Raw genomic sequence first — 17,925 nt, forward strand, 5'->3', positions numbered from 1 at the left:
TGGTGACATTAAACAGCTCTACTTTACATTTATTCAATTACAGGTTTTATAGCTCAAAAATACCTAGAAAAACAAACATTCTGGCTGTGAGTGGGGTCGCCTCTCCACAAATCTAACCTGTAACTTGGTCTGGTTTGGTCTCCGTAAAGATAGAAAGGTTTAATGCCGTACTGTCAGGGTTCCCAAGGTCATGGAAATCCTGTAAAAACCTGTAAATTTAATGAAAGTTTTGGAAAAGTCATGGAATTTTAGTATCTCTAAAGTATCTCTTGTTTAAAAGAGACGATAGTAAATGCACTGACAGGATTTAGAATGTTCAAAAACTTAATCCCAAACCATAAGGTGAGTGGAAAGAATTAACATTTCATATTTAGCCCTAAAGGTCTGATCCATTCTACACATGTAGGTGCAGTAAAGTCATGGAAAATTCACTTTAGGTCATGAAAAAGTCATGGAAAAGTGTTGAAATTTTGTCAGTGAGAAAGAGTGGGAACCCTGAACTGTGAAGCATTCCAGACAAAGTAAAATATGGAGTAAGAAAGCTTTCAGAAATATTCATGCGCATAGAATAGAAATCCGTGCGTATTTGGGAAATTCCTGCACATTTGTCTGTAGTTGTGTATAAAATAAATATTCGTAAACTCTAGAATGAGTCGTCGTACGTAAAATATATTGTGTGTATTTTATCCATCAGAATACGACGTCAAGAATTTACAATCACGAAATGAAAATTTTAATTCTCAGACGCGAATGTGAATTTGTATTTGTACTAATGAAAGTGTAATCGTAAATTTTTATTTCGTGACTGTAATTCTTGACATGATAACTTTTCAGTTCATATTCTGATGGATAAAATACACACAATATATTTTATATAGGACTGGACTCATTCAAGAGTTACGAATATTTATTTTATGCACAACTACAGACAAATACGCACAGATTTCCCAAATACGCACGGATTTCTATTCTATGCGGATAAATATTTCTGAAAGCTTTTTACTCCATAGTAAAATGGTAAATGGTCACATTAAGGCGTTAATTCCGATTTATTAATGACGAAGAACATACTGCATTAAAAATATTAACGCATTTTATCACAGTTTGCCAAACAGCGCGGAACATTTGTCAGTGCACCATGTCGTGTTACGACAGTTATACTGACGCACACAGTTCTGACAAGGTGCCGTTTATTACAAACTGTGCAGAAAAGAGTTTCATATCACAGAAGCACCTCAACCCTACGACACCATTTAAATACATGTGACAGCGAGCACAGAAACATGACGTTCAAAAGGCAACAACTCAAAGAAAAATGGTACTTTAACATTTTGGACAGGGACCTTACCTTTACCTCTACGATTTTGAAATGAAATGTATTTTTTTCAACACATTTTTCCAGATATTAAAAGAGTTTGAGATTAAAAGTGTGTATTATTTGATGAAGTCGTCCACTAAAATTCATTTACATAAAACAAATGTTGCTTTGGGGGAAAGTTTTGTTATGTAATTAACTGAGATGAATTCATTACAAAGTCTGTAATTAATTACGGTAGATTCTTTTTTTAATCAAGTCCCACCTCTAATTTTTATACAGCGCTTTTCCACCTTCAAGGCATTTTACAACAAGGAACCACTCACCCATTCACACACACGTGCACCAGTGTACACAGACACTGGGAGCGAGGTGGGTTAAGTGTCTTGCCCAAGGACACAACGACAGCGTTCATCTACAGGAGCTGGAATCACACCAACAACCTGTAGGTCAGTGGATCTGATCGCTCAACCCACGACGTTTATGTCGAGAGCGGGATTCACAACAACATCTCCACAGAGAAAAGCAATTCACTTTGCTTTTTGACAATTTGAGTTTTCCCCCATTTGCTCTTTGGGCTTAGTCACTCCCCCTTCAGAGCGCTCTCACAACATCACAATCGGCATTCATACCGCTAATGAAACTGCACATTGCATCAGGTTTGTGAAGTTGTAGTGCACAGTTAATGTCATGTTTTTGTATATTTATGGAGAATTGTCGCATGGGAGCATGGGTGACTTGTATAGAATCTTACTGCTAACCGTAATGAGTGTTTAGAGATCTCTAAATGACTCAAACATGCATGGATGACATCTAAAACCTCTTCAGGCATGTTTTTGAAGAGCAACCAACATTGTGACATGGTAGAAAGCTCAACACAAATCAGTTTTGCATAATCCTCTCTTAAAGAATGTTTGTAGGAGTGCACTGCGGAATTTAGGCCACATAATCTAAAAACCACTGCAGCATTTCTAATAGTTTGAACACTGAAAAAATGCAACGTGATTTTTTTGACAACCATAGTTATACCTAATGTCGCCTAAGTATCAAAAATCAGATAATAATCCAAACTAAAACTAGCACTGAAACTAGATACTTATTTGAGCAGGTATTGAAAGAACCGTCACACCACCAAAAAAATCTGTCTTGTGAATCCTCGCAAAACTATCCATCCAAAGTTAACACGGAGAGAGGAGAGTAGCCGGTGGCAGCGGTCGATTGAGATTGCACTTTGTCGCTTAGGGCACCCAAATGGCTAGCAACGGCCCTGGGTATCGATACTAAAAAAAGTCACATTCACATGACAGAAATGAACTTCTCCTGAATAGTTTTAGCTCTGCCTGGACCACAGAGGGATTCCACACATATAAGACCACAAGGGAATAGAAAAGAAAGTGAAGAAAGAGTGTTTTTAATTATCTTTGTAGTATCAGAATCGGTATCCAGTATTGAGTCTATTCTATAGTAATAAAACTGAGTCTGAAATGTTGGTATGGTGACAACTCGAGGTACCGTATTTTCCACACTATAGGTGCACTTAAAAGCCTTTCGTTTCATCCAAAAACGACTGCGCGCCTTATATATGAATTTATTGGGGTGTCTTAGTATGACTTTAGTAAACTACAAAGCCGCTCCACTTGCAGCATTACGGCTCCCGTAGTCAGGAGCATCAGGAGTAATATAGACTGATTCCTTTTAATATCAAAATGCACCTGTCAAGAGACACGCTCACAACGCCAACTTTAAACTCAAGGCTATTATAAAGTGAAAGTACAAGCTGTGTGGGAGAAGGAGAACACACATTCACCAAGACAGGGAGACAGCGCCAAGCGACTTATGCCACGATTTGCCAACGGATCGTGGACGCCTGGACTAAGGATCAGTATCAACTGTGGTCCGAGCTTTCACCAAGACCAGAATCATCACTGAACTCCAGGGAACAGTAACCACACTGACTCGGATAATGACGAGGGATGTGGGCGAGCTGGACACCGGAATCACTCAACTGTTTGAACAATTAGAAGTTATTGTGAATACACGAACAATTTAGCGTCTTAGACAGTTTTTTTTTTTTTAAGGGTTACAACTGAACAAAGTTGAGAGTTATGATGAACGCGTTAAATAAAGTTTGACTGACTTATCTAACTGTTGTGTTTCGTTTAATGCGCCTTATAGTCTGGTGTGGTTTAAATGTGAAAAAAGTTTGAAAATAGACCATTCAATGACAGTGCTCCTTATAATCCAGAGCGCTCTATAGAGCGGAAAATACGGTATAATATTTGAAAGGCTTGGACAGGATTGTTAAAGCCTGATTAGTATAATTTTTCTTTCTGTATTTGGGTACGTTTCCTCTTGGTGCTGTAGTTTCACACAAACTCATTCTCAATCAAGTGGAGCAGATGGTTTTGTGGAGTTAAAAATCTTTAGTCCAGGAGGAAATGCTTTGTTCAAAAGGCCTGGACAGTTCAATAGTATTCCAAATGGTATATAGTCACATTTAGACGGCACTTTTCCAACTTCAAGGCTCAAAGCGCTTTACATCAAGGAGCCACTCACCCATTCACACACACACACACACACTCTCAAACCAGTGTACACAGACACTGGAGCCAAGGAGGACTGAGCATCTTGCGCAAGGACACAACTTCAGTATTGGTCTGTGGGAGCTGAGACCAAACCACAGTGGATCTGACCGCTCTACCAGTGATTACGGATGGGCATTAGTCGATTAATCGATCATTGATCATTATGAATTTCATCGATTACGTTCACTTTAATGGACAAACCGAATGTAGGTTGCTGTGTGTAGTGTGACCAAACAGGTGTGTACATGTGTCTCTGCATCAGAAGGAGCGAGACACAAACAGTGGGTCAGTCTGCAACGTACCAAAGCGCAAATGTGTATTTAACGATGACTTGTACAAGAAATTCCACGCTTTCCATTCCGGTCGGGACAAGTGTGAGGCCATGTGCACAGTGTACAAAGCAGCACATGTTTCGGTGTCCGTGGGAAAAAGTTCACAAAGGACACCGAAAACATGAAAAAGTTTTGCCAGGTGAGAGTCGCGCAATGTCGATGATGAGTCCCCACCTCCCACCCCACCGTCCTGCTTTTGACAAAAGCAAATACGGTCACACTAGCCTGTATTCCACTGAGTCGTGCCACATCAGTGCACAAGAGCTGTTTTTTTTTTCTTCGCTTAATTTATGCAAATTAGCCATGTGGTTTTAAGTTTGGTTTCTGTGAGAGTTGCGCAAAGCTGCATTAAACACATTCTAATGTCAAACGGATTGATGTGGCTCTAGAGTGGTTACAATTTATATGTTGTAAAGTTGAATTTATATATGCAGATTAGTAGTGCAGATAGTAATAATGATGATAATTTTAATATAAAAACGTTAATGCTTAATCAATAATCGATCGTTAATTCTCTCAACGATCGGTTAAGAAAATTTTATCGAATGCCCATCCCTACCAGTGATGTTTATGTCGAGAGCAGGATTCAAACCGCCAACCTTCAGATCGGAGGATAAACACTCAACCAACCAACTGACCTACTGTCGCTCCAAGCTCTTCTTACTCCACTGTAGAGTTTGTCCCGCAGATGGTCCAAACCTCTGCCACAAGGCTCCTGACCCGCACCAGTAGGAGACGTCATATCACTCCCATCTTAAAATCCTTACATTGGCTTCCTGTTCTTTTTCATGTCTACTTCAAGGTCCTTTTGCTGACCTTTAGAACCCTACACGGCCAGGCTCCTGCTGATATCTCACACCTGATAAACCATACACCTCTGCCCATAACCTGAGCTCTACCAGCCAAAATTTGCTAACGCTGGACAAGCTTTAAAACACGAGGAGACAAATCCTTTCAAGCAGTCTCCCCTAAACTCATGTCATGTCCTTTGAAAAATAAAAATAAAAAAATCTGGTAAAAGACGATCTGCTATGGGAGAAATTGTGCATTGTGTAACTTAGCATTGAAATTTTCTATCATCATGGAAACCAAACCAGACCAAGTTACAGGTCAGATCTGTAGGTCAGAGAGATGACCCCACTCACGGCCACAATGTCTGTTTTTCTAGTTATTTTTGAGCTATAAATCCACCTGTAATTAAATAAATGCAAGGTAGAGCTGCTTAATGTCACACTGTGGGACATTTCAGGCTGAGCAATGACATATCCATAGTCATTGTTGGGAAGGTTACTTTTAAAATGTATTCCCCTACAGATTACAGATTACATACACCAAAATGTACTTTGTAACGTAATCCATTAAATTATTTAAAGTGAGTAACATAATCTGAATTAGGGATGGGCATTCGATGAAATTTTCTTAATCGATCGTCGGAAGAATTAACAATCGATTATCGATTAATCATTAACGTTTTTATATTAAAATGATCATCGTTATTATTACTATCTGCACTACTAATCTGCATAAATAAATTCAACTTTATGACATATAAACCATAACGACTCTAGAGCCACATCAGCCCGTTTGACATTATAATGTGTTTGATTCAGTTTTGCGCAACTCTCACAGAAACAAAACTTCAAACCACATCGCTAATTTGCATAAACTCAGCGAAGATAAAACTACAGCTCTTGTGTCGCTGATGCGGTCAGTTTCTGTCGGATTAAAAGACATGACTCAGTGGAATACAGGTTAGTGACCAGATTTGCGTTTGTCAAAACCAGGACACCGTACGGGAGGTAGGAGGTGGGGACTCGTCATTGACATTGAGCGACTCTCACCTGGTAAAGCTTTTTTCCACTGGACACCGAAACATATGTTCCTGCTTTGTACACTGTGCACATGGACTCACACTTGTCCCAAACTCAACGGAAAGCGTGGAATTTCTTGTACAAATCATCGTTAAATACGCATTTGTGCTTCGGTACGCTGCAGACTGACCCACTGTTTGTGTTTGTGTCTCGCTCCTTCTGAGTGCAGAGAGACACATGTACAGACCTGTTTGGTCACATTACGCACAGCAACCTACATTCGGTTTGTCGATTAAAATTAACGTAATCGATGAAATTCTTAATGATCAATTATCGATTAATCGATTAATCATGCCCATCCCTAATCTGAATACTTTGGATTACTTGATTTGCTGTAGAGAAGCAAAGATGAGGATATAGTAACATAAAATGTTTTGTCTGATAAAAGAAAATAAAAAGCCCAGACTTTACTGAACCGTATTAAAAATATTATTGATAGAAGAAGAGACACGTCCACGCAGCATGGTTTAGTCCTGGTTTAGTCCTGGTTTAGTCCTGGTTTAGTCCTGGTTTAGTCCTGGTTTAGTGCTGGTTTAGTCTGGTTTAGTCCTGGTTTAGTGCTGGTTTAGTGCTGGTTTAGTGCTGGTTTAGTCCTGGTTTAGTCCTGGTTTAGATCTAGTTTAGACCTGGTTTAGTTTCCGGCAATGAGTGGAATTACCGAAAAAAAGAAGAAAAAAAAAAAGGGATATAGCCCAAAAAGTGAAAACAGGAAAAGGTGACAGAATCCCAACCATAAAGTTACAAAGTTACATGATGCACCTTTAAGTATAAAAGGAAGTAAGTATTTACAAAAAATCTTTTTAAAAAAAATCTCAAACTAAAACCTTTACGAGCCTCAAAGGTGCACTGTGTAACTTTTTGGTTAGCAGGGTGCATCACCTGTGTGTTTCTATGGAGATGTTAATGCTCTGCCTGGAATGTTCCACAGTGTGACATTAAACAGCTCTACCTTACATGTATTCAATTACAGGTTTATAGCTCAAAAATTCCTAGAAAAACAGACATTCTGACTGTGAGCGGGGTCTCCTCCTCCACAGATCTGACCTGTAACTAAAACATCTCCACGGAGAAAGTATTTGACAGATCCTCCATCAGAAAAGTTAGTCAATGCACCTTTAAATCACCTGAGTACTGTCATCAGGATAATACAAATAGAAAATCAAATAAACATGAAAAATAATTATATTAAGTAATTATATTTTTGTCAGTTTCGCTCGTCATTAATTTAGTCCTTCGCCATATTTAAGCTGCTAAAAGGGTCATTAGGTTCATCTTGACTGGAGCTGTCATTAATGAAGAGCTTGTGGAAGAGTAAGAGCGACCTCTGCAGGACAAACTCTACTATGGCAGGAGTTTCATAGAAGGTGTCCCAAAAAATGTGACATCATTTTGGCAATTCTTGTTGAAATAACCTCAAATTTTCACAGAATGTACAGAAACAGATCAAGATTTTATATTGAGTTTTTTATTTTTGTTCTGTTTTCAGGTTGAGCTCTTCACTCCCAAAGAGAAGTCATTTTGCGTCTTGGAATCTGCTCACACCCACTCACCCAAGATTGTGCAGCATTTATACAAAACCAGTGATTTGTCCCAGTTTTATACAAGAAATGTCCGAGATGTCCCTATTTATGACCAATTTAATCTAAACCAGGACTATATCATTTCTAAACCACTAAACTAAGACTATATCAAGTCTAAACCAGGACTAAACTAAGACTAAACCAGGACTATATCAGGTCTAAACAAGGACTAAACTAAGAATAAACCAGGACTATATCAGGTCTAAACCAGGACTAAAGTAAGACTAAACCAGGACTATATCATTTCTAAACCACTAAACTAAGACTATATCAGGTCTAAACCGGGACTAAACTAAGACTAAACCAGGACTATATCAGGTCTAAACTAAGTTTAAACTAAGACTAAACCAGGACTGTATCAGGTCTAAACTAAGACTAAACCAGGACTATATCAGGTCTAAACCAGGACTAAACTAAGACTAAATCAGGACTATATCAGGTCTAAACCAGGACTAAATTAAGACTAAACCAGGACTAAACTAAGACTAAACCAGGACTAAACCGGGACTACATCATGTCTAAACCAGAACTATATTAGTCAGGTCTAAAACAGGACTAAAACAGGACTATACACAATTTTTTGACTCATCAGATCCCTACCCACACTAAACAGGAGCATAAATTATCATTTGTTTCATTAAAATACAGAAAATAATGTCGGCAAATGACAATAAAGCAAAACAAAAAAAGCAGCGTCAGAAGTCCCTCAGATTATGACTGACGCGAGAATCTGCAATGTTACACACTCTTTTCACAATTTTATTTTATAATAACCCTTCATTAATGTAAAATTTGGACAAAACTTCACTAACTGGCAAACAAATTTGGATTTAAAGATGAAGGCTGATTGTGCAGGACTAAAGGATTACAAATGTGTGCGAGCAGATTCCAAGACACAAAATGACTTCTCTTTGGGAGTGAACGGAAAGGCTCAACTTGAAAACACAACAAAAATAAGACAGCGAATAGAAAATCTTTATCATTTTCTATACATTTTGAGAACATTTGAGGTTATTTCATGGTTCACGGTTCAGGTTCTGATAGATGAGGAAGGTCTGAGGGACTGAAACGTCGTACTGATAAAAGAATAATCAAGAGTGAGACAGTGTGAGGGAATTTCTCTTCAAAAAACACCTGCAAAATGATGTCAAATTTTTTGGTACACCCTGTATTTACTAGTAGGTCTTTGTGCAGGATTTTGATGTACACACACAAACACGCACAGTCGAACGTTTGAACACACCTTCATTATGTTTACTTCTTTCTACTTACACAAAAGATATCAAATATATGAAGTAAGATATATGGAATTATGCAGCAAAGAAAAAATACTAAATGATTGAACTAAATATATATATTTTTTATTTCATATTCAAATCCTCAAAGTATCCACCCTTTGCTTTGTCGACAGCGCTGCAAACCCTTGTCCTCTCTCAGTGAGTTTCATGATGAAGTCTTCTGAAATGGTGCAACCGTGCCTCATCTGGGTCAGGAAACATCAACAAGAGCCCAAAGATGTGATCAAAGCAAAGGGAAAAAGATATTTTTACGGTTTTTAATCTAAAACAAGTTTGGAGTTATTTTGAGTGTATTTTTGTTCACTACAGTCCATGGGCCTAGTATGTTTCATTCATAGTTTTGACACAATAATCATGGAAATAAAAGCAGAAAATGTGTCCAATCGTGTATTTAGGATAATATTATAACAGTATAATATTTCCGTTGCGCTGAGTGCTCTTTATCTTACCTTTAGGGGCACGTCTTTTCTTGGGCTCAGCAGTAACAGGAGGCTAGAGAAGCACAAACATGACAGTTACATCAGTGAAACATTGAACAACAACTGCCTATGTTCAGGATTCTATATCAAGATTCTGTAGAGTCTCATGGTTCTATTTCACGTGGGGCTGCTTGATAAAGGCAAAGATCCTAATCACCATCTCACTCATAATTAAATAACAATTAGTTAATCTGTAGAGAACGTATAGACCTCATATATTTGTGTTTTGTGACATGTTAGTTTTAAAAGTCTTCCCCTTGATTTCTTTCAGGATCAAAAAAGTATGTATCTATTTTATAAGCTGGTGTCAGTGCTGGTTCTGAGCCAGTGTTAGGATTTTTTTTTTCCCTTGGGCCGTCTTCCCCTCCCCTCTGTGTCTTGTGTGTCTGGAGCTGGACGGAGAATGTGGCACCACCCTCACCTCTGGTTCCACCCACCACTCACCTGTGAAGGTTCAGCATATGTAGAGACAGACAAACAGACACGTAGACACAGACAGATGGACATGTAGAGAAAGACAGACACATAGACACAGACAAATAGACACGTAGAAACAGACAGACAGACACGTAGAGACAGACAGACAGACAGACAGACACGTAGAGACAGACAAACAGACACGTAGAGACAGACAAACAGACACGTAGAGACAGACAAACAGACACGTAGAGACAGACACGTAGAGACAAACAGACACGTAGAGACAGACAGACACGTAGAGACAGACAACAGACACGTAGAGACAGACACGTAGAGACAGACACGTAGAGACAGACACGTAGAGACAGACAGACAGACACGTAGAGACAGACAGACACGTAGAGACAGACAGACAGACACGTAGAGACAGACACGTAGAGACAGACAGACACGTAGAGACAGACAGACAGACACGTCAGACAGACAGAGACAGACAGACACGTAGAGACAGACAGACAGACAGACACGTAGAGACAGACAGACACGTAGAGAGACAGACACGTAGAGACAGACACGTAGAGACAGACAGACACGTAGAGACAGACACGTAGAGACAGACACGTTGAGACAGACACGTAGAGACAGACAGACACGTAGAGACAGACAAACAGACACGTAGAGACAGACAAACAGACACGTAGAGACAGACAAACAGACACGTAGAGACAGACACGTACAGACACGTAGAGACAGACACGTAGAGACAGACAAACAGACACGTAGAGACAGACAAACACGTAGAGACAGACAAACAGACATGTAGAGACAGATAGACAGACAGACATGCAGACACAGACAAACAGACATGTAGAGACAGATAGACAGACAGACATGCAGACACAGACAAACAGACATGTAGAGAGAGACAGACAGATACACAGACATGCAGACACAGACAGACACGTAGAGACAGACAAACAGACACGACAGACAGACAGACATGTAGAGACAGACAGACATGTAGAGAGAGAGAGAGACAGATACACAGACATGCAGACACAGACAGACATGTAGAGACAGGCAGACACAGAGAAAAAAATGTATTACTTGCAAAATTTGAAATTCTAAATGTACTTTCTCGGTCTTAGCTCATTCAAAGCCAGATCTCTGACACGTGTGAGATGCTGTTTATGGAGGGAACTTAAAATAAAGTGACAACTGCACCGCCATCACCTGGAAACTTCAGCTATTGCAATAATGATTTTTCTTCATAAACACAGAACATTCCCCGTGCCTCTTGATGGGATGTGTCCTCGTTAGGTTTTAGAACAGATCTTTAGAGGGATGAATGAGTGCGCGCGGACAGAACAGCAGAGGCGCGTGGAGCTGTCACCTTTTACTTTTTCAACACATTTTGTTGTTGATTCGAGGACAGACACACAGATGACACAAGGCTCATTTGCAGCTGCATTAGGAATATTATTAAGACGTGTTCCTGGTTTTGCACAAAGCGCCAGGAGCCTGACTCGGCGCTGTCCGCGGAGAACGTGAAGGTTAATCAACTTATCCTCTACTTAGACCGCTTTAGCATAGCAGCTAGCGCTACAACGGCACGGCTCGGCTCTCTACGGCTCCACATGTACACACAAAAACAACAGTACAGTGTGTTTGTGCCGCTGCGTGTCCCCGAGCCGTGTCTACGCATAACACGCAGTTTTGCCCGCAGAAAAGAGGCTTTAGTGGCGCACTCACCTCAGCGCTCTTCTCCTCGTCCGCCATCTTGGAACTGGAGCGACAACACTGGGGCGGTCACCATGGAGACGGAGGAGTCAGCGCTGACGACGGAGAAGCAGCAGCGACTTCAGGCTGATCACATGTCCCCGTTTACCCCGGACAGTTTAAGCTCTGTGTCCCCTGTCCCAGCACATTTATACAAACGCACTGATTTGTCCCACATGTCCCTGTTTTTGACGCTCAACCAACCGATTTTTGACATGGTTTAGATCGATTATTATTAGACTATTAGACCCATTTAGATCAGTCTAAACCAGGACTAAAACAGGACTATCACAATCGGCTCCCTACCAGCACTAAAGAGGAACATAATTTATCGTTTGTTTAGACAAAATACACAAAATCGTGTTTGCAAATGACCAAGTCCCTCAGATTATGACTGACGCGAGAATCCACAATGTTACACGCTCTTTTCACAATTTTATTTACACCAAACATCCCAACCCACTTTAGAATCTTGAAAATGTGGTCACACTATGTTTGTGTGAACATTTTATATTATACCCAGGACACGTGATAGTTAAAAACAAAAATTTTTTCAAATTTTTCAAAAACATTTGCATGTTAATCCAAGTATACTGACAACATACCATTCATAACATAACAGATAAATCACACTGTTCTGTATAGATTGGAGTATAGTCAACGATACATAATCCCTTAGATTACCCAGCACACTTCAAAAATAATTTTCAATGGATCATCAAGAAGAAGAAAACACCAGTGATTTCAAAACAAAGGTAATGAAAAATACCCGGGTATTCAGTGGCCTCTGTCCTGGGTTGCGACCCCTATAAATGGTCTCACCTGCTGCTCACTCAATCAGCCCTGATGAAGACCAAGTAGTCGAAACGCGTCAGCGTGACTTTTAATAAATTCACCGCAAACCAGAGTGCCTCTGCCATCATTTTTCTATTTTAGGAGACTCCAGCCCTCCGGTTTGATGAGCACCTGTATGCGTAAGTTTTTTTGATCCAGTGTAGTGTAAAATTGTGTTATTTCTATTTCTAAGACTTGGGCCAGTCATCCTTTGGAGTTGCTCCGTTCTGTTTTGGCGCTAGAACGTTATCTGGACTCTCTACTCGTCATGTCCCAACCCACGGGCAACACACTTTTCTTTACGCATGAACAAGGAACAGAAATAATTCTTAAAGACTCTTTATTTGACAACATTACCCTGGACGCAGGGACACACTCGACCTTTCATGACTACAAAAACTACTAGATAAGGATAAACGCTTGGAACTTCCTGCCATAACCCTCTCCGATTACTGGAGAGAAAACAGGATTCCAAGAGGCTTACGCATAAAGAAGTTCCCTTCACTAGGAAAAGACGACTCGGATTTTCGGGCCAAATGGGAGGCCGTGCTAAACAAATGTTCATTTGATCTCATGCTTTTACTCATTGATGAGCTTAAGAAACAACACACGGAGTTGCGGAAAAGGTGAGGAAACTGAACAACTGCATGTGGAACTCCGGTCACCGGTGAATGACGAACAGAGAGAGGTGATGAATAAACTGCATGGAGATATTGAAACACTAAGACTTTATCTAAAAATAAGGGAGAGAAGTTCCAACATGATCGACTGGATTAGTAACAAGGCATGACTTACCTGTGGCCCTCAGCATGAGCCTGTTCCCACAGGAGAAAAGCCCGCACCATCTCCTTTAGTTTGCCTAGCAGCACTTCAGCAAGGCAGGACGATGACGAACCGCTGCCGTCCACATCTGAGACTCCTTTTTTAGATCAAGTTACAAATCAGCGCCAAAGGGGAAGAAGAAGATATGCCAGGGGAGATCGCAGAAGACGCCCAGACAATTACCAACTCCGTCCACCCCAGATGCACTGGACTCTAATCAAGAAACCGTGATCAATATATCAGGTATCCCGCTCCCTACAGACACTACTAATGTGTCAGCTAAATGCCTTTCATACGCACCAACACATAATACCAACCTCTTTAATACAAAGATAGACTTATTCAGAGTTGACCGCAATTTACATTTAAGGGCTTGGTACTATAATAAAAAACCTGAAACGTCAATTACTCAACCCTATACTCCATTCAAAATAAAGTCCACTTTTTTTCCTATTAACAACCCATGTTTGAGTGCGTTTATCAGAAAAACAGATCATGATGTTGAGAAACTTTTCATTTCCAACAGGAAGAAGAAAACACCAAATTTGAGCCGAGGAGAACAAGAGGCACTCCACTGGCTAAAGAACAATGAAGACATCATCATCAAACAAGCGGATAAAGGGGGAGCTACAGTTGTATGGGGTAAGAGGCAGTACATTGAAGAAGCACAGACAATTAAATGGCACCAGATATTACATACCCATTACAGTAAATCCTAGAGAGACAGTCAAACAGGAGCTTAAAAGATTGATTGACGAGGCTTTCAATAATAAATGGCTCTCTGAAAATGAACGTGATTATCTTTTGCCATCACACCCTAAAACGGCTACTTTTTACTTGTTACCTAAGATACATCAAAATCGTATTTCTCCTCTGGGCCGAGCGATAATACGTGGCATTGACACAATCACTGAACCAACATCTAAGTACATTGATTATTTTCTGTAACTGCTGCTGTGAGCCTCGTCATTTTGGTCTTTAAATGTTTATATTAACCCGCTTTACATGATGTTTTTTCTGCTATTTTGTTCTTTAAAAAATCCTATTCATAATATTGCGGATTGTGTTTTTGCAACTTTATTGAACATTTACAATCCTTTTTAGAGATAAACCTGCTGTTGTGTCAGTAGCATAAATTAGGCTGCGTTCAGACTGCAGCCTGAAGTGACCCAAATCTGATTTTTTTTTGGCTTCTTTGTGACCTGTATCTGGTCTTTTAATGACAGTCTGAACGACACAGATCAGATTTTTTTCAAATGTGACCCAGGACACTTGGATATGTGCTCCTGAAACTGATACATATCTGATGTTTTGACATGTGACTTCAATCTGAACGGCCAAAGCGACCTACATATTATCAACAAGCCACAAACGTCACTATTCTGCACTGAAGTAGGCGAAAATTGTTAATGAACTCCGTGTCACTGAAGTGAAGCACATCACCACTCACCACTCTTGGCTCCGTCTCCACATCCACACGTTCCTTTCAACGGACGTCCCTGCCGCTGCCCCACAAAACACCACGGCCAAAAACCTCGTCCTTCTCCTTCTCAGTCTCCTCCTTTAAAACAAGTAAGGCCGGGCGTACACTGTGCGATTTTTGACCCTTTTTGAGCCGATTTTTTTGCTCGTGCGACTGTTTTGGGGATCGGGCCGAGTTTTGGCTTCATCATGTGTCGTGCTTCGTGTAGTTTACATGGGGTAAAGAAAACCGATTAATGACTCACGACCAGCACCCGATCGACATTCGTAGGTCGCAAGAAAATCAAACTTGTTTGAAATCCAGTCGCCTCTCGTGAGGATTTCGCTCTGTTGAAGTTGTTCCACGAGCCGATTTGCCAGAATCTGGCAGACTGCGCATGCGCGGACACAGAAGTGGCTCAGCATTGTGTCTCCGCCATGGGTCTCCGCACATCTGTGGTTTTCTAATTCCGTGGTTTTCTTCTTCGTGGTTTTCTACTTCCGGAACAACAACTTTGACAACTCCGGTCGTTATGTGAACGTACAGTGTGAGCAGGCAAGTCGCATCCGAGCATCGGTTCGTTCAGTGTGAGAACATGATTCGTGAGCTGTGAACTTTTAAACCCTGTGATTTGGTCGTACAGTTTAAGCTGGGGCTGAGTGACACGACCGACAATATCGCACAGTGTACGCCCGGCATAAGTTGTTCATGTTCTGGCTCCGGTACGAGAGGAACTTTAAAAGCTCCAGGTGCTCAATGCTGCGTCCATGTTTGGACAACTTCTGTAAACACAGAGACGCTCGCTGCGGTTGACGTCATCATGTCCTCAATTGCACATGCAGGACACTTTCAGGCCGATTACTGTTCACACTGGGGATCACATACAAGTCGCATTTAATTGGGAATGTGAACGACTTCGCAAAAACATCGGATTTCACAAAAAAATCTGAATTGAGCGTTAAGCCCTGCAGTCTGAACGTAGCCTTAGTTCCGTTTGTCTGTGTTGGGAAAAAAAAAAAAAACTTCAAAATGTGTACAAAATAATTTTTGTTGAATGTCTTTATTTTTACTTATGTTCCAGAGTTACTTCATTCTGTTTTTTATTTATGCTTTATATTATCTTCAAATTTGAATGTATGTACAAATTGAATCTGTATATATAAGAATAAAGTTCATCAGTTCACAGATGGTTTCTTCTCTACAAGTGTCAACATTACCACGCACACCCACAGAGGGCACTCCTGTCTAAACAAAACAAAATAATACTTGCTAAAAGGAAAAGTGTCAAGTTAGATTCTAAATACAGTTTTTCTCTGTTTGTTTGGCTCATTTCTTGAAACAGAAATGACATTCTTAAAACTATAAGATCATTTGGCCAAACACTCTGATAACTCTGTACAACATTACAGTTCACCAACAAAAGCTCAGATCTCTCCCAAAACTATTCACTCATGCTTCAAAACTAGATTCTTTCCCATATAAAGAGTCAGTGCCATCAAAATTGCAGAGATCCTTCTCAGTTGCTTTGGCTCTTTTGCATTCACTTAGTGCTTTTGTCAAAAATAACCTGGATTGTTAAGCACAACACCATGGATCACCTGCAGAAGCTCAGATCTGTCCCAAAACACTTTACCCATGTGTCAAAACTAAACTCCTTTATCATAGAGTCATTGCTGCCAAAATGCATTGTCCCTTTGGCCTCGTGTCACTGCAGCTCAAAATGACTCAGATGTTTTGTCACTATGACAGAGGTCAAACTAACACCATACAATTATGGATAAAACTGAAAAAAACGATTTTCACAGTAAGAGCCTCCAAAGTTTGACATCGCACACACGCACACACACACGCACACACGCTCACGTGCACATGCACACACACACACACACTGCTCACACTGCTCACACTGCTCACACTGCTCACACTGCTGCTCACTGCTCACCCTGCTCACCCTGCTCACACTGCTCACACTGCTCACACTGCTCACACTGCCAACAAAACTCTAACCATTTTATTCACACACATAAAGTCATTTCCACACATCAGTGTACATAAAGTAGTTTTCTGTACATGTACCAAATATAAACACAAACAATAAAAAAGAAACATTTTATCCAGGCTACAGTGCTTTAAGTAAAACAAATAAAGTTTCTACAGTAACACTTTTACTGGTCGTCAGAGTGAGGGAAGAAACACGCAAATGTCTCAACCATCCCCTCCTCTGTGATGTCCTCACACGCAGCATCCAGTCCATGGAGCAGGGACCTCTGGGCTTGAGTCCGATGTTCATACATTCTCCACCTCCACATGGAAAAAACTCCTCAATTGGATTGAGGAAATGAGAGTCTGGTGGTAGTAGCTCCATGAGCATCATTGGATGTGGAGTGAACCAGACCCTGATGAGCCACAGTGGAAATTCACACTGTCCCACATGATCACATAATGTGAGAGGAAGTTCTAATTTCACCTGACTGACAAATACTGTCATCAATTTATCAAATGTTACCCCCCAAAAAATCATATATGGTGTTCATGGTATTTTGTTCTTGACTAATTTTGACAACTGAACAGACTGTTGTGCAGATGATGACTCAGATGATGAAATGATGCTGACATGTTTTGGAGAGAACAACCATCAGACTGAGAATCAACTCATCAGTTTAGATCAGCAAGATTTATTTATTTGGACAATGTGCTAAATGTGGCTCATTGTGTTAACTGTAGGTGAACTGTACAGAACCATGTGCAAAGATGCACTGAGACACTTGACACATGCACTAAGACATTTACAACTTGAGGAAATCAATGAGAAATGTCATTCTGCTGTGAACGACTGCAAGATAGTTTGGGGATTTGTCCATGTTATTCTGAGAATGTCATTTCGGCAGGTGTGGGGGTTGGGTTGGTGGGTGGGTGGATGGAAGTGTGGGATTGTTTTTAATCACTGTAAAGCACTTTGTGGTACATTTTTGTATGAAAAGCACTTTATAAATGAAGTTTGATTTGATTTGATTTGATTTCTGTTTCAATAAATGAGCCAAACCAATGGAGAAAAGTTCTATTTCTATTAAATGTTAGTATTAAAAAAAAATAATAATAAAATGTAAAAGTAAGTTTAAAAAAGTAAAAGGTTTTCTGTATTGTTAAT

General features: G+C 40.2%; 1 protein-coding gene across 1 annotated transcript in view; it reads right to left on the reverse strand.

Annotated features, from left to right (window-relative positions):
* bbs4 (Bardet-Biedl syndrome 4) overlaps window positions 1-11,763 on the reverse strand; it is a 60,468-nt gene extending 48,705 nt beyond the window's left edge. The window contains exons 1-2 of the mRNA XM_055154848.1: window positions 11,633-11,763; window positions 9,431-9,473 (exon numbers count right to left, since the gene is read on the reverse strand). Coding sequence (XP_055010823.1) covers window positions 9,431-9,473; window positions 11,633-11,659 — 70 coding nt within the window. The 5' untranslated portion in view covers window positions 11,660-11,763. The remainder of the gene's footprint in view (window positions 1-9,430; window positions 9,474-11,632) is intronic.
* Between the last annotated feature and the right edge of the window lie 6,162 nt (window positions 11,764-17,925).

The sequence above is a fragment of the Boleophthalmus pectinirostris genome, unplaced genomic scaffold, assembly GCF_026225935.1.
Source record: "Boleophthalmus pectinirostris isolate CB_2022bp ecotype Guang Dong unplaced genomic scaffold, ASM2622593v1 HiC_scaffold_19, whole genome shotgun sequence".
NCBI lineage: Eukaryota > Metazoa > Chordata > Actinopteri > Gobiiformes > Gobiidae > Boleophthalmus > Boleophthalmus pectinirostris.